We start from the raw sequence: 24506 nt of genomic DNA, 5'->3' as shown, positions 1-24506 counted from the left end.
CACCATTAGATTTGATACTGATTATTTAGTGGGTAAGTTAATATTTATAGTTTTTGTACCATTTTTCTTTTTCAATATTTGTTTATTTGTGATTTTTTTTAAAAATTTTAATATGATATTTATGAATTATTATGTAGACATCTTGGGATTACTGGTAGGAGTTGGCACAGAAAGAGAATTGCAAGTTGATGGAAAGACAATAAAATTAAATGTCATTGCCATAGAAGCTGATGGATACTTTAGTTCTAAAGTATAATGCATACATTTTTTCTTCTTGTTAAAATAATGATTTCACATAACATTTATTCAATGTTTAGGTTTCGAATATAATGTACTTTGTTTGATATTTATGTGGATGAACTGAATGTCTTTCTTTCAAGTGGAGAAGTACAAAATGCTGCAATAAGTATAGAGTTTGCTAAAGTTAAAACTTCTCTAGGTAATCTTTTTTTATTAGTTTTATACATTTCTTATTACTATTTATTCGATGTTAGTTTCACATACACTTTTTTTTTAATTTAGATAAGGTTCAAGTTTAAAATTGTAAGTTCTGCAGTAGGATTAAGTACAATGTTGACTTCAAGGAGGCATCTGAACTACAATCAAGATAATATTAAATTTCTTCTTCATTTTATTATAATTACAAATCTTCGATTATATCCAGTGGCGGATCTTGACCAAAATTATTGGGGGAGCCAAAATAATATACTTAAAATTTATATATTTAACATTAATGTTACTAATTCAATAAAAAATAAATAGATAATTTAATATAGTTATAAATATAAAAGAAACTACACATATACGAAGTATTATTCATTATTTTTTCATATTTTTGAACTTATCAAATTATTCAATCATAACTAAAATTTTCAGTTATTTTTTTTCAATATAAATAACCATATTATCTACAAATATTCATTTTCCATTTTACTAATATGCACATATCGATTCAAAAGTCATCACAAACATTTTATTTCATTGTTATGCGGTGACCAACTATATTGTCCTGTTTTGATCTTCACTTCTCTTTTATCAATTTTAAAAAATGGATTTATTCTTTTGTTTTTCATCAATATACCTATTTAAAAAATAAGTTTAAGACTAAAAAATAATCTATCATAATCTAATCAAAAATTAAGAGACAACAAAAAATTATGACAATCAAGTCCACTTAAAAATTGTCTATAAAAAATCACATAATACATTACTTACTCTTCTATATTCATAAAAAATAATATACAAAATGTCATGAGATAAAAAATAATGCTAAATATGAAATAAGTATTTCACTATCAAGTGAGACAAGTTTTTTTCTTTAAAATTGGAAGAAAAGATTTAAAGAATAAGAACAAATGCAACACATGAAAAACTCAAAAGACAATAAAAATAAAAAATAAAAATTATCTTAAAAATTTTTTTGATTTATTATATTTGATTTTATATTTTTCTATTTATTAATATTAAATATTATACTTTATAAAAGAAATAAAAATAATAATTAATTTAAAAAGCTACATTTAATTTAAATAATTTTAAAATATACATAATTTAAAAAAATTAAATACATTTAATTTTAAAAAAATGAAAAAAAAATTGGAAAAGTTTGGGGGGGCCGTGGCCCCCGCCTGCTCCTTGAGAGCTCCGCCATTGATTATATCCATTGTCTTAACTTTATCTTTTACTTCACAGAATGTGTGAGAACATTGAATCTCCATCACAAGCATTAACTCAGCTTTCTCAGAGTTCCAAACATATTGTTGAAGATGACTTTTTAACGCTTAAACCTAGGATAACCATTCAAGGTCTCAAAGATTGTAAAGAGGTTAGAATGACTTTTTAATGCTTGCATCCAATTTTGTTGTTCATATAACTATTGTGACTATTTTTTTTATATTGAAAGGTAACCACTTACATATTGTTTGGAACCATTAAGCATATTTGGCCGAGGATGATTGGTGGTATACTGCTTGTGTTTGCAACAAAGTTTTTTATCCAGATTCTAAGATGTGTTTTTGCGAGAAGTTTAATAAGCATGTTATCAAAGTCTTTCCAAGGTTAACTTATTGTGAATTACATTTAATGTCAATTGAAATATCTGAGTATACTTTCCACTTTTTATGATTAATAACTTCTATTAATTTTACAGATATAGGATCAAATTTCGCGTCATTGACTCATCAAATTCAACCACATTTGTGTTGTTTGATAGGGATGCAACCATCCTTTTCAGAAAAACTTATGCTGATATGTTAGAAAGTCATGATAAGGTATACTTTGCAAGATATCCATATATATATATATAGATAAGTTGGATAAATGTTTTTTAATATGATATTAAATTATTTTTTTATGGTAGATAAATGCTTCTGGAAATTTGCTTAAGGAGTTTGCTCAGTTAGTGGATAAAAGTATGTTGTTTAAAGTCGAAAGTAGGAATGATAAGAGTTTCAAACTTGAACAGTCTTTCAGAGTTAAGAAAGTATGTGTAGATGATGATATAATTCAAAAGTTAAATGATTCTTCGATGAAATCTGGGGTAAGATCTATTTTGAAATTTACTTTGTTAGATTAAAAACAATAATTATGTTTGAGTTTTTACTCACATATTTGTCAATACCTTTTTGAAGGATGTTTATGTTGGGAATGGAGAGTTCAGTAGGGAAAAGCAGCATGTAGTCAATGAGTTCACTGTTGATATTGCAGAGGTATAAAAAAGATCTTAATTTTTTATTGTTCATGTTGTATTCTTTTATTAATCTTATTTCCTTTTAACATTTATTATAGGATTTATTAGTAAAATTTACCCATGAAACAATTGAGTGTGGATCCCAATCACTTGAGCTTATCAAAGATAATACAACGAATGATAATGCTAACAGTTCACTCAAGAGAGAATCTACAAAGAAGATTGTATCACTTGACTCCATCAAAGAAGACAATCTTCCATTGAAGTTTCTGAAGAGAAATATTGAAAAGGAAAAATAAGTGATTTGAGAGATAAATTTACTTTTAGCATTTGAAGACAATTTATTTATTGACATTTTTTTATTGTAATATGTCTAGGTAGCGATTTGTCTTTAATTTTAAATGAACTACAACTTTTTTGTTAATTATTTTATGCGCTTAAATTTTATTCATTTTATTTAACTGTATCTTTTTAATAAGCTGGTTTACAAATAATTGTTAAAATTTTTCAAGTTGTGTCAACAAAGATGACTGCCAGTTGTAAGACCCTAGAAAATGGCGTTTTAAAAGTGATAGTGGTTTAAAAATAGTGAGACTCGATTATTTTAATATTAAAAGGTTTTAGTATAAATAGAATTGTTATAAACGAGTTTCATTATTTTTAAAACACACCATCTCTCTAGAAATCACTTTTCTAGAGTTCTCTGACTTCTCTCTAGAGGTTTTGTCTCTCTGGTCGTCTGATTGAAGAACCGAGATCGTAGGATTGATCCTCTCGGCGAGCTCTTCAAATTGGACCGATCAGTTTCTCTGTTCGTGTAAGTTGAGTTTCCGCTCTCTTTTTTAGTCTTTTTCTGTTTTCTATTGCATGCAAGCATTCTTCAGCTTGCATGCGATGTTTTAATCATCAGTGTGAGTCTTTGTTGATCAGTGATCATAACGGTATGTCCTGATCGTTCTTGTGATGTTTCTATGTGTAGATAGAGCATCCTGTGGAGTTAGAGGTGTTGACGTTTTTAAGGCGTTGACGTTTATAAAGTTGTCTAAACAGGATAACGGGTAAGGGAAGCTAACTGTTTTACTTGAATTTCATCTAGAAATCATTCTGATGACTTTGAATTGCATGATTGATTGTTGTATGAGTGCTTGAATTGTGTAATTGAGTGTATGCTTGGATTGTGCTAGATTTCTTTATTGTTGCATATGAGAACAGATTAGGAATCTGATATTTTCGCCTAAGCGAGCAGCTCTCGCCTGAGCGAAAATACCAGAAACTCATCCCCTGTCTCTGCGCAAGATCTCGCCTAGGTGAGCCAATCTCGCTTGAGCGAGAGTCACTCTCGTCTAAGCGAGACAGCTTAGCCTGAGCGAGAATTCGCCCAGAGTTTGGGTTGTTCTCTGTTTTGAGCCTCACTCAAGCGAGAATGACTCGCCTAAGCGAGAGAGCCTTTTTGCCTAAGCGAGACCTTCTAGCTTGGGCGAGAACCCCCGCAGTTGAGTGTTATTTCTTTGTTTCTAATGGATGAAGCTATGTTTGAATGTTAAAATATGAACTTAGTTATGATATGCATGAATTGTTATGACTGATAATATGTGTGGTGAAATTGCATGAAGTTGGAATATGAGAAGAAGTGGTTGAACTAGGATTTCAGGGGAAATTCTAAGAGGAGTGTTTTAGTGTATGTAAGGACATAAGGACTCAGTTTTGGTTGGTATCCTGACGCTCCTAGTAACCATTAAGACTCATGTAGAGTATGATGGATTACGTCGGGGGGAGTAGTAGGAGGTCCTGGTCTATGGACTCGATCCGTCATAGATGTGATGGGACTTACCTTGGGAGTGGTTGGGTGATAACCCCTTGTGTCCAAACTCTGCAGAGTTTGGAAACCGTCACAGGTGCAAGCCACCAAGAGATCTGATGTCGCTTACATAATCCAGATATTGAGTCTAGAGTCATGTATATGTGTTGTGGTGGTCTATATGATTCTGGTGATAATGAGAAAGATTGCATGGTTTCTGTTTATAATTGAACTGCATGATTCCTTAATCAGATTAGCTTACCCTTGCTTTTTGTGTTCCTGTCTTGTGTTGTATGTTTCCTTTTGCGATGATCACCTCTTCGGTGGGAGCAGATGTGGTTGTAGTGTCAAAGGCACTTCTTGAGAATGAAGAGCCATCGTTTTAGTGTTGAAGAGGAGGTTTCCAGTGGGAGCTTTAGCAGTGGTCAGTAGTATAGAGTTTATTAGTTTAATTTAAGTGTATAAGTGATATATTTTTATAGTCATATATTTTGTAAGACTGTATTAATATATTGTGTACACTGGATTATCTGTTTTGGAACTATGATGAAACTCCCTATTTTTATTAGTTTTAAGCTGTTGAAATTGGGATGTTACACCAGCTACATAAAGTTTCTACAAATACTATTACTACAAAGACTTATAAATATTGATCTATTTGTTAACATGAATTCCTAAAATTCAGAATGAATTTTTTTTTTTTTGTGAAGAACGAATTTATAAATTTTCATTGTTTATTTAGATTCATTTTGATAAATAAGATATATTTGGCTAACCAAATAACTGTTGATAGTTTTTAAGTTGTCTCAACAGAATTAGCTACCATATACAATTTTAAATCATTTTTCTTTGTATAGTCACTTTAACTTATAAATATATATATATATATATATATATATATATATATAAATAAATATATAATTTTTTCTATTTCTTTATTCTATCACCCTAATTATATATATATATATATATATATATATATATTACATATTATATGATGATATTTTATATGATAATATAATTTAATATACAAAAGTAACTATACTAATAATATTAATTATTATTATTTGTTTATGTTATATTTTCTTTTAATTGTCTGTCTGTTTTCCAAAAATAGTAATAATGACATTACGAGAAATCTTTTGATTATCGTCCCATCTTTTTATGTGGGATTTTTCTTCTATAAATCTCCATCTTCATTCTACGTGGACCATCAGACTTAAAAATCAGTTCAAGCATATTCTCCATTCTTCCAACCATATTTCTACTATCATTCTCAAAGTCTAAGCAAATGGAAAATAACTTGAATGAAGAACAAGTTATTAATAGAATGACTAGGTACCAGTTCCCTATAATTCACCTTCAGGACGAGGTAAGTTTTTTTAAATAGTTTCATGCATTTGTTGTTTTAGAAAAATACTTCTCCTTTTTTTATTTCTATCACCTTTTTCAAATGAATATCAACCTTTTTACTTGAACTAATCTATGTTTTTGTTAAAAAAATTGAATATTTGGAGGCTACAAGGGTTCGTCGATCGTGCATTCACCATTCTTTACGATCACGATCTTGAGCGCCAATGGACTTTAACAAATGTTGAAGGCAATAGACATGTCGTCACTTATAACAAGAATTTAGAGAAACCATTGCTAATTGGATTTAAGGGACCTTTATGAACTATAAGATAACCACATTATTTATTTTGGATGTGTTGGTCATTCTTGTTTCCAGATCACTGTTTCCAAATCATTGAATCTCCATCTCCCTTTTCACTAGACCGAAGTTGCATTTTTGCATATTTGTCAATCCATACCAATGCCAGGCTAACCATCTGGTGAGATTCATTTAAATTACTCGGTGGATGTTTATTATCTTTATTATTTTATATTTATATTTCATATATTTCATTGATTTTTAGTTTATATCTGATTTTATTATTTCATTAAATTTATTAGGATTTGCCAATTGATTTTGACAATTATCTTCGTCAAGGAAGATTTAAAAACATTGTTCTTCATGGACCGCGCAAAATAGTCAAGTGCAAACTACTGTTGAGAAATCATCCACAGAAGTCTAACAAAATTGGAAGTGGCTAAAAGGAATTTTGTATTGTTCATGGATTTGATGAAACTATTGACCTAGTGTTTGAAGTTGACCAGATGAGAAGCAATCAGAATGTCAAAATGCTGGCATATTGTAATTTTTAATTCAAAGTTTTTTTATGTTGTTTTCTGGAACCGTCGAGTAGCAATAGCTTTGTTTTTATGTCTGCTACATATGTAGTTGATCAACCTAGAACTTTTTCTATTTTCAGGAATGCATATGTATAGTTTTTTTTTGTTATTAATGAAATTAGTTTGAAGCTTTTCTCAAATTCTATGAATGCAAATAAATAGTTTATGATGAAAGTTTAATTAAGGGTTACATATGTTTTTGGTCCCTTAACTTTCAGTGAATTATGGAAATAGTCCATTTCGAAACTTTGAACCAATTTAGTCCTTCATCTTTCCAAATACGTGGATTTAGTCCTTTTAACAAATTTTGTTAAAATTATTTGACATTTCAAACGCGTTTCATTATAGTATTTGACTTAACATTAAAGAAAAAATGTGTCAAACAGTATAAACAACTCAAATACAATCCTGAAATGCATACAAAACATTAAATAAACCTAACCAAATTTGATTAAAAGAACTAAATTCACGTATTTCGAAAGATAAAGGACTAAATTGGTCCAAAGTTTCGAAATGAACTAATTCCAAACTTCATTGAAAGTTAATGGACCAAAAACATATTTAACCCTTTAATTAAACATTAATTTAAAGTGAAACATATTATAGTAAAAAATTAATAATTTCTTACTGTAAATAAAAAATGTATGATCATATTCATTACTAACAAGCTAGAGGATGGTTTTTCTGTGTTGTATAGAATTATTTTTTATTATTTTTTATCAATTTTGTTTCATTCATGAATTATCAAGAAAGCCATTTTAATTGAACTTCTTTTAATCTAAATATTGAATCTCCTCTACGATTTATGTTTTGGTAGTCTGCCATCATATTTATCATACTTATGTATCATATGTGTGGAGGTATGTTGCTTTAGGATGTGCAGATACTGATAATATGTTATCAGATTGACAAATAATATTGATAATATGTTATCAGATTGACAAATAATCAAATTAAACTTGTTGAATGTTTGACCATAGAATTTTTAACCAAGTCTCTATGAAATTGTCCTCTTTGTTGTACTATGTATAGTACTTGCATAAAAAATACATGTGTTGTTGTACCTACATAAAAAGGAAATGTGTTGTTAGCTGCAAAAACAAAACAAATGTGAAAGAATTCCTATTTATATGATTCATTCTGATCTATTAACAGTCAACATTGCGTGCTCTTTCTATTTCTAATCTTTATCTACTAATAAAAACTTGTTGTACTCTTACAATTGATTTCTATTACAATTACAAATATTTGTCTTTCCACAATAGTGATTAGAGGTACAATGTAAAAAAAATGTTGAAGAAATGCATTCACCAATATAGGAATAAAACAGTAAACACTTTTACAGCCATTGAGTTAACTTATTTTTGTTTTTTCTTCTTCTTCCATTGTAACGTTTCAAAATATTCCAAGTTTTTTTCTGAAATTGAGCAAAAGGATTGTAAAAATGCCAAGCTTAGAAAGAAGATGGTGCTACAACAAATGTTGCATACAGGAAGTAATCAACATTGATGTAAGTTTCTAACATCTCATTTTAATCATGTAAGTTTCTAACATATTTCCTTTTTATATCTAACTTTAAATTTATATTTTTCGATTGGAACTTCACAAGACACATGCATAATGAAATATGTTTCCTTTTGTAATGATAGATAAAATAAGCCAATTTGAGAAATTTTTGGAAAATGCTATACAGATGAAGTCATTACATGAGTTGGATCTTAGTAAGTCTTTTGTTTCTAACCTAATTCTTTAGAAATTCTTCTTATATCAACGAATGAAGTATTTTTGTTTATTCTGTTACATTCACTGCTATTACAATAATCATTTTACAGATGTCCAGACCAACATGAACAACCTTCAAAATATTAATGCAATATTTCAAATAACAATTGGTGAGTGATCTTTGTTGGTTGTTCAATAATATGCCTCAAATGTAATTTTAATAAATAATAACATAAGATTCATTTGAATGTAGTGGCTGAAAACAATATATCAAGTTCTTTTAGTAGTGTAATTCATAATCAAATCAAATAAAACTTAATCACTTCACAATCTCCAGCTTCTACTGTAACATACAACAATACTTTCGGTATATTTCTACCTTCATCCTAATTTCTTATATACGTATTGTAATTCCATGAAGATGAAAATTTTAAAATTTATATGAATTTGTTTTTGTAGTGAATATAGTTGTTAACAATAACAGACAAAGAAATAATGGACAAAATAATGACATTGGTAGTGCAGGTAAGTAGGTTTTTATTGATATATATTAATCTTCATAATGACAATGGTAGTGCATGTAAGTAAGTTGTTGTAATAATTTTTTTTCCACAGGTGGAACATCTGAAGTGGTAAATGATTCTTATTCTGTCTCTAAGAATAATGTTGTCAAATATCATTTTTCAAGTCATACAATCACTTCAAAACAGATTCAGTGTTGATGATGAAACACCAACAGAACGAAATGGTTCAAACACAACAAATCATTCTTCAGCAACAATAACAGATGAAGGTAGTTCACAAATTTAATGCAAAAATTAGTCATGTGAATAACTATATAATTTGAATCATTAATTTAATGTATCTCATTTGACTACAATTGAACCAGATACTACGAGTACAAACAAATTGTATTGCAAAGCGGATTTGCAAGGTAAACAAACACCAATTGTACATAATTTGACAGTAAATATATGTATTTCATGCTAATGCTTTTTAATGATGTTTAGAACTTCTCAATATTAGAGAACCTTGCTTGGAATGTCAATATTGTCAAGCTCAACTTTGGTATGAAGAAAGAGCAGAAAAATGTAACACCTCAAAGTAAGTTCAATTTTCATTGTGTTGCCATTAGGGAAAAGTGGAACTTCCACTATTAAAGAAACCACCTACTATGCTTCAAGCTTTGTTAAATGGTGAAGATCATAGAAGCAAACTATTTTTACAAAATACAAGAATATACAACAGCATGTTTTCATTTACTTTAATTGGTGGTAAGATAAATGCTTCAATGAACAATGGTTCTGCTCCACCACAATTTATTCTTAGTGGGCAGAACTATCACCGTATTGGCAGTTTATTGCCAGAAGATGGATCAAAGTCAAAGTTTGCACAACTCTACATATATGATACTGAAAATGAAATGAGTAACAAAATGAAGCTTTTCAGTTTAGTTAGCATGTGCTTTATGTTGCTTAAATGAAATATTCAAATACATTAGTTGACATCTATTGCGTTAATTATGTTTTAAGTCAAACTGTAAGGAATATGTTCTAGATGAATCATTGGTTGCTGATTTGATTAAAATGATTGATAATCACAATGTTCTTGCTAAATCTTTTAGAAAAGTTAGAGATTTGTCATTGCAAAATATGAAATCAGATTTCACCCTAAGACTATTTAGAGGCAGAAACAAAGACCCTAGAGTCTACAACACACCTTCATGTGATGAAATAACTGCACTAATAGTTGGTGATTTTGCCAATATGGATGTAGGCAGACATATAATTGTCAAAAAATGTTCTAGTGAATTGACAAGATTGCATGAAACTCACACTACATTCATTCCACTACAATATCCTCTCATGTTTCCATATGGAGAAGATGGTTATCAAGAAGATATTTCAATAAGAGAATTTCATTCCAGAAGTAAATCAAGGGTGAGAGTTCGAATTTCTTTTAGAGAATTTATTGCATTCAGAATACAACAAAGATCTATAGAATCTGGTAATATTGTCAATGCATGCCGATTGTTCCAACAGTTTTTGGTTGATTGCTATACAATGGTTGAAGCACAACGGTCATCTTTCATTAGAGCTAATCGGAAGTTAATTCGTTGTGATATTCTTAATGGATTATAAGAGGCTATTAATAGAGGAGAGACAGATCCTTCTTTAATTGGAAGACTTATTGTCTTGCCTGCTTCATTTACTGGTGGTACAAGATACATGTTCAACAATTGTTAAGATGTTATGGCCATTTGTAAAAAATTTGGATATCCTGATTTGTTCATTACTATAACATGCAATGTGAATTGGAGTGAAATAAGAGAGTTTGTTTTGGCCAAAGGGTTATCCGCTTTAGATAGACCTGATATTGTATGTAGAGTCTTCAAAATGAAGCTTGATGAAATGATGACAGATTTTAAAAAGAAGGATTTCTTTGGAAAAAACCACTGTAGGTATGTTTTGTATCAAATAATATACATATTAATCAAATGAAATTCTTACAACTAATTTCAATCTTTTTTTCATATATCCAGGAATGTACACCGTAGAATTCCAAAAAAGAGGATTACCTCATGCCCATATACTTTTGTGGTTGGATGGAGAAAGCAAATTGAAAAATCCAACTGATATTGATAAAGTAATATCAGCTGAATTACCCAATGCGGATTTGTACCCCAAATTGGAAAAATTTGTTTCAAGTTACATGATCCATGGCCCATGCGAATCTGTAAGATATAATTCACTGTGTATGAAGGAAGGTAGATGTTCTAAATTTTTATCCAAAAAACTTCACATCTTCAACTTCAATTGATGAAGAAGGATATACATGCTATAGAAGACTTGATAATGGAAGATTTGTTTAGAAAAATGGAATTAAGCTTGACAATAGAAGTGTTATCAAGCTCACGTGAATACAGAGTATTGCAACAAGACCAATTCAATAACGTATGTGTTCAAATATGTGAACAAAGGTCCTGACAGAGCTACTCTTAAAATAAGCAACAACTTTGCAGAATGTGAAAAATCAAGCATTATTGATGAGATCAAGAGGTATTACGATTGTACGTATCTATCACCATGTGAAACAGTTTGGCGAATATTTGCTTTTGACATCCATCACAGATAGCCTCCTGTTCAGAGATTGACATTCCATTTTCCTGGCTAATAAAGTTGTCGTTGCGCGATCAAATTAATACTATTTATCTATAACAACTTCAATATTATTAAGAAAGTAGTATTAATTTGATCGCAGCAACGACAACATTATCAAATTTGGGGTCGTTGCCAAGGAACACGGTTAGAATTTTTATCATTTTAGTTCTTATTTCTTTTTATTCTTTTTTTTTTGTTTATCACTAACATTTTTTTTCTCAATTCTTTTTAACATTTATTTTATTTTTTAGTTATTTTATTTTAAGCATAATTTTTGTTTGAGGAATTTTGTTTGAAAATTTGTGAAACTAGTTAGGAAACACTTTGGCTAGGGAAAGATAAGGTATTTAAGTTGTCCATTGAGACACACTTCTCTTTCCTAGAAGTCTACTCAACAAGGTGTCAACTTATTTCTTTTCAGAAAACCTCCTTCAGAAATGCAAAATCATTTTTCTTGTGAAAATAATCAACAATCTAGTTTTCAAATGGATTGCAATTACTATACACAACAACCATATGTTTCAAATAGTTTTCAACAACAATATCTACCACAGCAAGAAGTTGAAGCAACCAATGGACCATCCAACAAAGAAGTTGTGATACTAATGGGTGAGGTTATAGAGAAATTAGAGACCATGGATGAAAGGTTGCAAGTTGATCAAGATGCAGAAATATGGAGCAAGAGTGGTACGAAAATAAGCAAATATTGTCTTATATGTTTAGGGATGCAAGTAAGAACAACTTCATAGAATTACTTGTAACTGTTAATACCACCATTCAACCCCATCAGAGATTTCTTGAAAATCCAGATTTTAACGCACTTTGTCATGAAATCAAAGATATGCTTGTGAAGTTGGCCATCAGAGCTGAACAAATGTTTGAAGATTTGAGTCAACTAATGAATGATACAGTTAGAAAGGTCACTTTGGAAGATATGATGAATATGATGACTGAAATGATGAAGATGAATCAGACAGATCAGACAGAGATGATGAATGTTGCCACACAATGCTTGCAGAGTCAATTTGACAAACCAATAGCGAAATCACATCACATTGATACATCTACTGATGGATATAATGATTGTTATAGCAATATGCCTACTGAAGAACATATTAAGTTTACTAAGGATGTTGTTGAAGTTGATGAAGAAATTAAAGATTTTCACACTAAAATATCTATTGATGGATATGATGATGATGCTCAATTTGAATATAAAGTTGTACCTGTTAATGATGATATGAGTACAAATGATCTTTTTCATGAGCAAAGTTGTGAGAATAATACAATGGAGGAACCAAGTGAAGTTGAAGAACCAACGGTATTCGAAGATGTAGCTGAAGCATCTACTATTGTAACTGACTTGGTTAATGATGAAGCAGCAAATTCTACTACTTCAAGTGCAGATTTTTGCTCACAAGATGAGATTAAAAGGCTTACTGATGATCCGGTTAACCATCCTAATGCATCTGATGATGTTGAAATTGAGTTGAAGCCACACACTCCACACATCAAGTTTGTTGATGTGAAGGATGCAAATAACTTTTTAGTGGTTATCTTTATTGACATGGCTGCAGAAAAAGAAGAAAGGTTGCTACAAAAGGAAAAGAGGTTAGATTCAAATTCAGTTGAAAACATTGTTGATACAAAAGTTAAATTGCATGCTTATTTGCTTTTTGTTTCCGTCTTTAATTTTAAAAATATTAAAAAAATTTCAAACATGTGTTTTTGTTTTTAGTTTTTATAAAAATAAAAATGTAAAAATAAAAAAATGGTACAAGATGACTTGTACCTAAAAAAGTTAAAGAAAATAAATTTTGACATATGGCCAGATTGAGCCAAAAGTCATAAAATTTTCCATTTCCTCCTCAAAATAAGTCCATCAAGGACATTATTTTTGAAATAAGTGTGGGGGAGACAAACTATAGGTATGGTTTTTCTTTTTTCTTTTTTTCAATTTTTGTTTTTGTTTTCATAAAAAAAGTTGTGATTTCTTTTTGAGAAAATTGTGAAAGTATTAACTTTTTACTAAGTGGAACTTTTAAACAATATGTCTCTTAAGAAATCCACCAAAAAAATTTCCTTGCAAACAATAAAACATATTGACATTGGATTTTTAGGATTTGATTCAGTATTTGGGATTATCATAATTCTGGAAAAATAAAAGTCATGTTGATATGAGTGGATTGTTTCCATGATTTGCTAATTGAGTTGATTTGAGAATTTCTTGATTAAATCTTTTGTGAAAGAGTTTCACCTTGTGAGTCTTGAGCTTTAATGTAAAGGATGGATGGTCTGCCTTGTGCCATTCCTATTTTTCCTTAGTGACTTGCTCATGTTTTGTTTATACTCAAATGTTTAGCTTGATTCTTTTGTTTTGCATCTTAGATGAATATGCAAGATTTGATATGACTGAGGCATTTCTTATCTTTAGCTACTTGCCTAAATAAGCCTACCTTGATATTAATCCATTGGTAACCCCTTTGAGTCTTTAAACCTCTTTTTCTTATTTTTAAACCCATTGTAAAACCTTGAAAAGAAAAAGACCACATTCTACCTTAGGAAGAAAGAAGGAGCTAATGAATTGTGTTTAGGAATGGTTGAGGAATAAAGTGTGTGGGTGAGTACCTCACCCACAAAATAATGAAAATGGCAAAAAGGAAGAAAAAAAAATGATGAAAGAGTTTTGAAAAAAAATAGAAAAAAAATGATTCTTTTGTCCACTTGAGGGAGGAGTGTGCAAATAAAATCTGGGGATGCATTTAGCTCCTGTTTTATTCTTTTTCAGAATTTCTTGATTTTGGACTTATTTTGTAACTTTGAATATTTTAAAATCACACTATTAATTGACCAAAAATAAATTCCAGCTGCATTAACAAACGTTAGAATATCCAATAATATTTTATGCAACTAAAATCAATTTTTACGCCACTTTTACCAAACTTACTCAATAAATCCAATAATCACAAATCCTAATTAAATCAATCTTTAAGCACAAAAAATTCAATTAAATCCCCAAATTTAAATATTAAATGAGGGCAAAAATTTGAACTCATCACACACCCACACTTATCCTTTTGCACTCCTGGGCAAAATTGAACAATTTCAAAACTTTTTTTCTGAGGTCTTTTATTCCATATTTTCAGTGGATTAAAGAAATGAATACCAATGGAAACAGATCAATCTTCTAGAAATCATGTTGTCATGCACAAACAAATGGATAAAATTCTGTTTTTCACACATGAGTTAATCTTTTGAGTTTACAAGATAATCAAATATGAAAGAGAAACACTCAAGTTAAATATATATTTTCTCACCAAGATTCGCTCAAGCGTTTTGGCTTGTGTTTTCACTCAAAATACCCATGCAAGTAAACACTCTCAATGCTTAGCAAGACTCTAATATTCACAGCTTTCAGAAAACATGCATTCAAAAATCATGAGGACTTTTAACAGGTTATAATGAGGCCAAGGCAAAGGTAGGAAAAACTTTAGGATTTGTGTGTTTTTGAAATAGTAAGGAAGAAAGAGTTATGGAGCACAGTTTCAAAAACAATCTTTACTTCTTCTTCTTTTTTTTTCTCTTTTATCCTTTGTTTCTCTTTTTCAGACAACAATCATTTTTCATTTCAACACTCTGTCATCAACAATTATTTTCCTTTTTGCCATTTTTACAACTTTGTGGGGGAAATACTCACCCCCACACTTTATTCCTCAACCAATCTCAACATAATCCACTAGCTCCTTCTTTCTCCCTAAGATAAGGACAAACATGGTCTTTTTCTTTTTAAGATTTAACAGTATGCTCAAAACAAGAAAAAGAGGTTTAAGCTCAAGGGGCTACCAATGGATCAATGTTATGGTTAGCTTATTTGGCCAAGTAGCTAAAAACAAGAAATGCCTCAGTCATATCAAATCATGCATGTTCACCTAAGATGCAAAACAACAGAATCAAGCTAAACATTTGAGTACCAACAAGACATGAGCAAATCACACAAGAAAAATAGGAATGACACATGGTAGTTCATCCTTACAATAAAGCTCAAAACTCACAAGGTCAAAAACTCTTTCACAAAAGATTTATTCCAGAAACTCTCAAATCAACTATATTAGTAAATCACAGAAACAATCCATTCAATAGAGTTATAGAATTACTCCTTGTGGAAAATTGTTGATGGTTCGACGCCATAGTTTCAATCAATTGTCTTGCATTTGTTGGCGTTTTGTCCATCAATGACCCTCCACTTGCAGCATCTATCATTTGTCTATCCATGATACTCAATCCCTCATAAAAGTATTGAATGAGGAGATGCTCGTTTATTTGGTGATGAGGACAGGAAGCACACAACTTTTTGAATCTCTCCCAATACTCGTGAAGACTTTCTCTTTCTTGTTGCCTTATCCCATAAATATCTTTGCGAATAGCAGCAACTCTAGATGTTGGAAAAAACTTTTCCAGAAATAATCTTTTCAGAGTCTCCCAGGTATTGATGGATCCTGGCGGAAGGCAGTATAACCAATTCTTAGCGGCATCTTGCAATGAGAATGGAAAAGCCTTAAGCTTGATATGTTCCTCTGTTACTGTCGTAGGTCTCATGGATGAACAAACAACATGAAATTCCTTCAAGTGATGGTATGGGTCTTCTCCTGCTAATCCATGGAATTTGGGTAAAAGATGGATTAACCCAGACTTAAGCTCACATTCTCCATCTGGATATTGGATGCACATGTTTTGTGTAATTGCTGCATCCGGTGAAGCCAACTCTCTTATTGTTCTTTCTTCCATTCTATCTTCTTGAATTTCTGGTTCAGGTGATGGATCAGAAGATATGTTAATCACCGGAGGTGATTCTAGTGGTACACTTTCAGTGGTAGGTTCAGATGATGATGGTGCTCCTTCAGTAGAACACCTGAGATCAAGTCTCCTACGTGATTTACGCAAGTTCCTTTCAAGTTCTGAATCAAGTTGATAAAATTGACCCGGATTGGCCCGAGTCATGCACTATGCAAGTCCACCTGAAAGTGTTTCCCTGTGTGTTTTTTTTTTCTTCCTATTCTTGTTTTAGAGAAAGATTTCAAGAAAGAAATGAGTTAAGATGTCGTTGGGTCTACTCAGTGGACAACTTAAATACCAAGTCTTTCCTAGACAGAGTTTTCCAAACTAGTCTTAAAAATTTCTTAAAAGAAATTCTTAATCAAAACAAAAATAGAAATTTGTTTGGAATATATTAACAGAAAACTAGATACTACAAAATAACAAACTATATCAAACGTATATGCGTAAAATAAATAAAAAATAAAAATAAAAATAAAAATAAAATAAAATAAAATAAATAAAAACAGAATCAACATAAAAGAAATACTAACCGTATTCCCCGGCAACGGCGCCAAATTTGATATCGCTGTCGTTAGGCGATCAAATTACCACTACTTTAGCAACTTCAGTATTGCCAGTTTGTAGTGAAGAAAATAGTTAGGGTTAAGATAACCCTGAGTCGTCTCACAACGAATACGGAATTGATCTCAAATATTTGATTCTCAAAAATGCAATTAAAACTAGCAATTATAAAAATAGGGGGTTTTGATATGCAAAGAAAATGACACGGAAGATTGTAAACACAATAATAGTAAATAGGTCAATTCCACTGCTTTTTCTAAATAAGATTCTTCATTGGTTATCTAGAGATTATTGTTAAATTAATTATTGTTGTTGATTTACAAATCAATCAATGTAAAGACTCAATTCATTTGTTGGCATCCTCACTTTTAATCAAAGTACAGTCTCAATTAAAAGTGAGAATTGTTAGATTATCCATAGTAAATTCAATCAAAGTACAGTCTCAATTAATTTTACTATGCCTAATCATGTCTATTCCTTTGTTTCTTTACCAAATAGAAAACTTAATTAATCAAAGTAAAGTCTTGACTAATTTTAGTTAAAGTAATTACCTCTAATCAAATTAAAGTCTCAATTATTGGCAAAAACTTATTTTATCAAATGAAAGTTTCTAAACAAAATCAAAGTAAAGTCTCAATTTAATTTAAAAACCTTTTAACTCATATGATTAGCATGTATGTAGATTTAAAATCATTATTTTCTATTCGATTAAGAAGCAAAGGACATAGATAAACAAAAACCACAACAATAATCAAAATAACAAAACATATAAATTCATCTAACCTCAAAATCCATTTAAGAAATTATAGTGGAATCAACCCTTAAAAGCTTAGCCCTCCATGACTTTGATGGAATACATGATGATATGAATGAAAGAAAATAAAAGAAAGAATGAGAGATGTGGTGGAGACGGTATCTGCCAAAACCAGAGAGTTCTAAGTGTCTAAGCTGTGAGTTGTAAAATTGTAAGTTGTGAATTGTGTCCCGCTTCTACTCCCTTAAGTCTCTTTATATAGGCTTCCACTGGACTTTGGGCTTTATCTGTCAGTTGCTAAAATATTTTATTTTTATTTAATTAATTAGCAACTTAATTTCTGTGCAATTTCCAATTCTGCCCTTCTCATTTAACCATATTTGCAGTTTTGACCAGAGTTGACTGCTGACTTTGACCAGTTGACCAGAGTTGACCAGTTGACCAGTTTGACTGCCCAATAGCAGCCTGACACGTGGCGCGGAGACTTTCTCTCCAGAATTAGGGTTTGCTCCTCCTTCCTCCCGTGCGTGACGGCTGCTGTTTCGCGTTTTCCGGCAAGGTCTTCTTCTCCGGCGAAGGCAGGTGCGCGAACGCGGTGGTGGTGTTCGGAAACGTTGCTGGTCACGGTGGGTGCGGGAATGATGGCGCGCTGTTATGGTTGTGCGCGAGGAAGAAGATGGCGGAGCAAGGTTCAGATCTGCAATGCGTGTTTCTGGTTCTAGCTCGCGGTTGCGCGGAGAAGATGGAGGCGGCGCTGCTCGATGGTCGTTGGTGCGTCGCGGTGGCCGCGATGTTGCAGGTGGGCGCGCGAGGAAATGGCAGCGGCGGCTGGTGAAGGTGGTGTGCGACGGAAGCTGCAAAGGTTGGGAGTGGCCGACGAGATTGGCGTTTTCCGGCGTGAAGGTGGTGACGGAAAATGGCTGGTACAGGTGCTGGTGGCTCGCGGTGGTTGCGGCGCGATGGAGGAAGAAGGTGGCGCTGTCCGTGGTGGCCGGAACTGCTGCAGTTCTGTATGGAGGTGCTGCGTCGCGGTGGTTCTGCAGTTTCCGGCGAGTTGACGGTGGAAGGGGCTGTGGTGGTCGGCGAGGTTGGCGGCGGCTGTGTGGAGGGTGGAAGGAGAGGAGAAAATTAGGGTTAGGGTTTTGGGAGATGAAGGTGATGACGTGGCAGAATCTGATTGGTTAATTTGGTGAGGGTAGGATTATGACACGTGGCTTGTTCTGGTTGGCTAATTCTAAGAGGTGGGGATTGCCACATGGCATGATCTGGTTTAGTGGAGTTTAAGTGGTAGGAGGGGTGCAACTTAGTGAAAACTGGGGGTGCAGAACAGGTTTTTGTGGTCCACTTGAGGGAGGAGTGTGCAAATAAAATCTGGGGGTGCATTTAGCTCCTGTTTTATTCTTTTTCAGAATTTCTTGATTTTGGACTTATTTTGTAACTTTGAATATTTTAAAATCACACTATTAATTGACCAAAAATAAATTCCAGCTGCATTAACAAACGTTAGAATATCCAATAATATTTTATGCAACTAAAATCAATTTTTACGCCACTTTTACCAAACTTACTCAATAAATCCAATAATCACAAATCCTAATTAAATCAATATTTAAGCACAGAAAATTCAATTAAATCCCCAAATTTAAATATTAAATGAGGGCAAAAATTTGAACTCATCAGAGCTAATGAATTGTGTTTAGGAATGGTTGAGGAATAAAGTGTGTGGGTGAGTACCTCACCCACAAAATAATGAAAATGGCAAAAAGGAAGAAAAAAAAATGATGAAAGAGTTTTGAAAAAAAATAGAAAAAAAATGATTCTTTTGTCCAAAAGAGCAACAAATGAAAAGGATTTGTTTTTGAAATTATGCTCCATTATTCTTCCTACATTACTATTTCGAAAACCCAAAAATCCTAAATTTTTTCCTACCTTTGCCTTGACCCCATTATCTTTGAATGAATATTTTTCTGAAAGTTTGTGAATATTAGAGTCTTGTTAAGTATTATGAGAGTTTTACTTGCATGAGTATTTTGAGTGAAAATAAAAGCCAAAACACTTGAACGAATTTTGGAGAGAGAATATACACTTTATCTTGAGTGATATCTTTCAAATTTGATTTTCTTGTAAATTCAAAAGATTAACTCTTGTGTGAAAAACATAATATTTCCGTTTGTATTTGCATGATAACCTGATTTCTAGAATATTGATTAAAGTTTCGAGTAAGGTTCATTCCTTTGATCCAGTGTAAATATGAAATAAAATACCTTAGAACAAGTTTTGAAATTGCTCAATTTTGCCCAAGAGTGCAAAAGGATAAGTGTGTGGGTATGATGAGTGCGTACTTTTGTCCTTATTTAATGTTTAAATATGGGTATATTTAATTAAATTTGTGTGTTTAAAGAGTGATTTAATTGATAATTTTGATAATTAGGTCGTTTGAGCTTGTATGATAAAAAATGTGTTAAAAAGTGATTTTTAGCTGCACAAATTATTTTGGATATTTTAACGTTTGTTGATGCAGTTGGAGTTAAGATTAAGCTCATTCAAGGTGAGAAAATAAATTGATTGAAGTTATAGAACACCTTTAAATAAGGCTAAAATCAGCAAGTTTTGGAAAAATCACCTTTGCACCCCATACATTACTTATACACTCCCCTCTTTCCAAATGGGCTACAGAAAACCTACTTCTACACCCCTAGTTTTTACTAAGTTGCACCTTTCAAACCACTTAAACTCCACTTAATCAGATGTTGCCATGTGGCAATCCTCAACTTTCAAATTTGTCCAACCACATGATGACACATGTCATAATCCAACACTCAAATTCAGCCAATGAAGTAGTGCCTACCACCGTCAGCCATTGATGTCAGACACCACAACAGCGTTCAGCTACCACAGTTGGATCTTCATCTCGATAGTGCAGTATCACTCCTCTCACGTTCACGAACAAAAGTCATCATGGCACCATCGCACCTCAACTCACCTGCATCGTGAACCACCATCAACGTAGATCAGCATTACATGGAAGCCAAGAAAACGCAACAACGGAAGTGCCTCCACGCACCACTGATCTGCGCGAACTTGCAACCATCGTTCGCAACACCACTATCGCACAATGCGCAGCTTCATCTTTAGTGCAACAAAGTCGCTGAAATAACGCAGCAGCCACCTTAGTTCCATCCTTGTACCTCGTTGTCGCTGGAGAAGACGCCACCGTCCATGACAGCAGGACCTGCAGTTTTCGACGCTAATATTCTCCCTCGCGAGCACACAAATCATGAAACATGGTAGCACCTGCACTTGCGAGTCAGCCTTGCACCTTGCGAAAACCACCACCGTGACTAAGGCATCATCATCTCCATCGTAGTTGAACCATGCCTGAAGTTAACCACGAACCAGAGCTGGCATACGCGACTTCACCATTGCAGCATCAACCATGGAAACTGTGCCACCACCGTTCATCGTTCACGCCTGCGGTAGTTCGAGCAACAAGGAGCAGTCGTCATTGCACCTACGGCAGCAACAAGGATAGGGGAGCAAACCCTAATTCTCGAGAGAGAACTCTACCACGTGGCAGTCTCTCAATGGACACTGAAATGGTCAAATAGTCAAATCTGGTCAAAAGTCAAAGATCGGTCAAAGGAGAGGGGTTTAAGTGCAAATATTCATCTTTTTGGATTTCCCAGCAAATTTGGAGTATAGGATTGAAAATAGCTTATTTAGAAAATTAATGCCAATATTATTTGGTGATAATTTATCAGATATATTTAAATAATTTATTTATTTAATTATATCATAAATTATTAATCAACTATATTTGTTAAATATTTTTAAAACTAACTATCTCTCCAAATATTTTTAAAATCACTATAAAGATAAATAATATTTTATCTTTATTTAAAAGATATTTGAGAGGTTTTAGTAACCAAAAAGCCTAGTCCAAGTCCTATATAAAGAGAGCAAGGGGAAAGCAGAAAGACAAGCTCAAGACTTCGGAGTTTTTGAACCCTTAGATGGGCCTAATTTCGTTTCCTTTTTCTCTCTATTCTTCTTTCTATTTTTATTTTACTTTTGCATTCTATGGATTGCTAAACTTCTTGGGTTGATTCCATTATAATTTCATTATGGATTATGAGGTTAGAATGAAATAGTTTCTTTGTTCTTTTTATTATTGTTGAGGTTTTCATTCATTTATGTCTTTTATCTTTGAATCTCTTTTTATCTTTTCTATTTCTTTCTTGTTTATCTTAATCCTCCTATATTTTTATTATTTCATTTGACTAACTCTTTCGTATAGTTTTATAAGAACTAATTTGTTACAAATCAATTCCGTGTTCGTTGGGAGACGACTTAGGGTTAACTTTACCCTTTTCTATTTCCTTAACTACTATCTTAGCAATACTGAAGTTGCTATAATTTAGTAGTATGAATTTGATCGTGTCAACGACAGTGTTATAAAATTTGAATGAGTTTAATCTTAACTTCAACTGCATCAACAAACGTTAAAATATCCAAAAATAATTTATGCAGCTAAAAATCACTTTTTAACACATTTTTTATCATACAAGCTAAAACGGCCTAATTATCATAATTATCAATTAAATCACTCTTTAAGGACACAAATTTAATTAAATATACCCAGAATTAAACATTAAATGAGGGCAAAAATATGCACTCATCACTGACCAACAATCAGTTTTGTTTAAAGATGATGATGATATTAATGTGGTCTTCAACAGATACGAAAATGCTAACACAATGTTTCTAGCTTGGTTTGAGGCTAACCAAATTTATACAGAAGGAAAATATTTGACTTCTTATGAATTTCCAAGCAAATTTGTGTGGTTTGCTAAAGAAAAAGAATGGAAACCTAGGAAGAAAGGATATAACATTAGTAGACTTACTTATATTCCTCCTGACTTTGGAGACCTTTATTATTTGAAGATATTACTAACCATTCAAAAAGGTTGCAATGGTTATGACAGCATAAAGACCATTGATGGTAAATTTTTTGAAACCTACCAAGAAGCTTGCTATGCTTTGGGATTGTTGGCTAAGGACAAAGAATATATTGATGCAATCATAGAAGTAAGTGAATTTGCTTTTGGCTATTAACTTAGAAGACTATTTGTTACTTTATTGTCCATGAATACAATTTCAAAACCTGATGCAGTTTGGAATTCTACTTGGACTGTCTTATGTGATGGAATTTTGTACCAAAAAAGAAAAGAGTTGAACTTACCAGGTATTGTATATTGTCATTTCTTTAAATGGATAGAAATATAATTTACGATTGCATTAACTTTTTGATGCAGGTCTTCAAATTGAATATGTTGAATTACAGAAAATTTGTCTACTTCAAATACAAGAAATGATAATGTCAAATGGTAGATGTTTGAAAGATTATCCTTCATTACCTCAACTTGATATTTCAGATCTACATACATTCCAGAATAGATTTATTGTTGATGAGTTGTAGTATAATAAAAAAGACATGGCCAAAGAACATGAAATTTTGTTAAAATCACTCAATGATGAACAAGTTCATGTATATGAGGATATCATGACAGCAGTTCTTTCAAAAAAGGGAGGATTCTTCTTTTTATGCTCTTGAGAAATATTGATCAAGCAAAAGGTCTTTGCAATGGCACAAGATTGCAAGTTAACCATTTAGGCAAAAATGTAATTTTTGCAATTGTAATTATTGGAAAAAACATTGGTGACAGAATTTTTATACCAAGCATGGATTTAGTTCCATCTGATTCAAGGTTGCCTTTCAAATTTCAAAGAAGACAGATTCCAATATCCTTATGCTTTGCAATGACGATTAACAGAAGTCAAGGTCAAACGCTTTCTAGAGTTGGATTGTATCTTCCATATATGTTGTTATTTCTAAAGTAAAAACCAAAAAAGGATTGAAAATACTTATACTGGATAAAGATGGAAATGTCACGAACACAACTAAAAACATTGTGTACAAAGAAATTTTTGAAACTCTTTGGCAAAGAAGAGATTATAGGTATGTAATTTATTATTGTTGATATGGATTTTAACTTATTTGTTTGTATAAACATGGATAAACTTATTTATCTTTTTGCTTCTTTTTCAATTGTTATCTTTCAAAGTATTGCATGTTGTGTTTTGGACTGGAGCAAAATCATTATCAAAAATCAAGGCTTAGAAGGAAGATGGTGCTACAAGAAAGGTTGAATTAAAGAAGTAATAAACACTAATGTAACATTGTAACATCTCATTGTACAAATGTAGTTTGAAAACAGCTTGACCAAAGAGGTGTAATTTGGTAACACTTCTTTATAAAGTGTTCTTCTGTAACAGTCATTTTTTTTTGTTGCAAATAAAAAAGAAGACAACAGAACAAAACAAATTAAATACAACAACAATGCTTCTGAAAGTACCAACATATCTGGTTTGATTGGACTTAACTAAGTTGAAATTGATATTTTTTACTATGTATATGTTTTTTACTCGAACTTCACAATGATAAATTATTGGAAATGTTATATAGAGGCAACCATTAATTGAGTTGGAGTTTAGTGAGTCTTCTGTTTATTACCTAATTCTTCTTCAATTGTTATCTTTTAAAGTATTCCAAGTTGTGTTCTGGACTGGAGCAAAATTATTGCCAAAATGCAAGGCTTAGAAGGAAGATGGTGCTACAAGAAAGGTTGCATGCAATAACTAATAAACATTAGTGTAAGTTTGTAACATCTCATTATACAAATGTAGTTTGAA

General features: G+C 31.8%; 1 protein-coding gene and 1 pseudogene across 1 annotated transcript; both read left to right on the top strand.

Moving 5' to 3' along the window:
- Positions 1–1693: 1693 nt before the first annotated feature.
- On the top strand, positions 1694–2988 carry LOC146886243 (uncharacterized). The gene is made up of 6 exons (XM_085673359.1): positions 1694–1825; positions 1904–1986; positions 2150–2270; positions 2360–2539; positions 2631–2708; positions 2788–2988. The coding sequence occupies exons 1-6, from the start codon at positions 1694–1696 to the stop codon at positions 2986–2988; spliced, it is 795 nt and encodes a 264-aa protein (XP_085529485.1).
- A 7039-nt stretch (positions 2989–10027) lies between these two features.
- Positions 10028–23128, top strand: LOC146886242 (uncharacterized; annotated as a pseudogene).
- The last annotated feature ends 1378 nt before the right edge of the window (positions 23129–24506 follow it).

This window comes from Vigna unguiculata, chromosome 5 (genome assembly GCF_037176805.1).
Source record: "Vigna unguiculata cultivar grain cowpea cultivar isolate G323 ecotype 2 chromosome 5, ASM3717680v1, whole genome shotgun sequence".
NCBI lineage: Eukaryota > Viridiplantae > Streptophyta > Magnoliopsida > Fabales > Fabaceae > Vigna > Vigna unguiculata.
Note: the sequence above shows the minus strand (reverse complement) of the source record. Positions and strands in the feature narration are given on the sequence as shown.

Bases quoted from the DNA above. Each gene is read 5' to 3' on its own strand.
- LOC146886243 (XM_085673359.1), top strand. From the start codon at position 1,694: ATGTGTGAGAACATTGAATCTCCATCACAAGCATTAACTCAGCTTTCT. The intron at 2,271-2,359 runs GTATACTTTGCA...TTTTTATGGTAG, and splicing joins TGTTAGAAAGTCATGATAAG to ATAAATGCTTCTGGAAATTT. The intron at 2,709-2,787 runs GTATAAAAAAGA...CATTTATTATAG, and splicing joins TCACTGTTGATATTGCAGAG to GATTTATTAGTAAAATTTAC.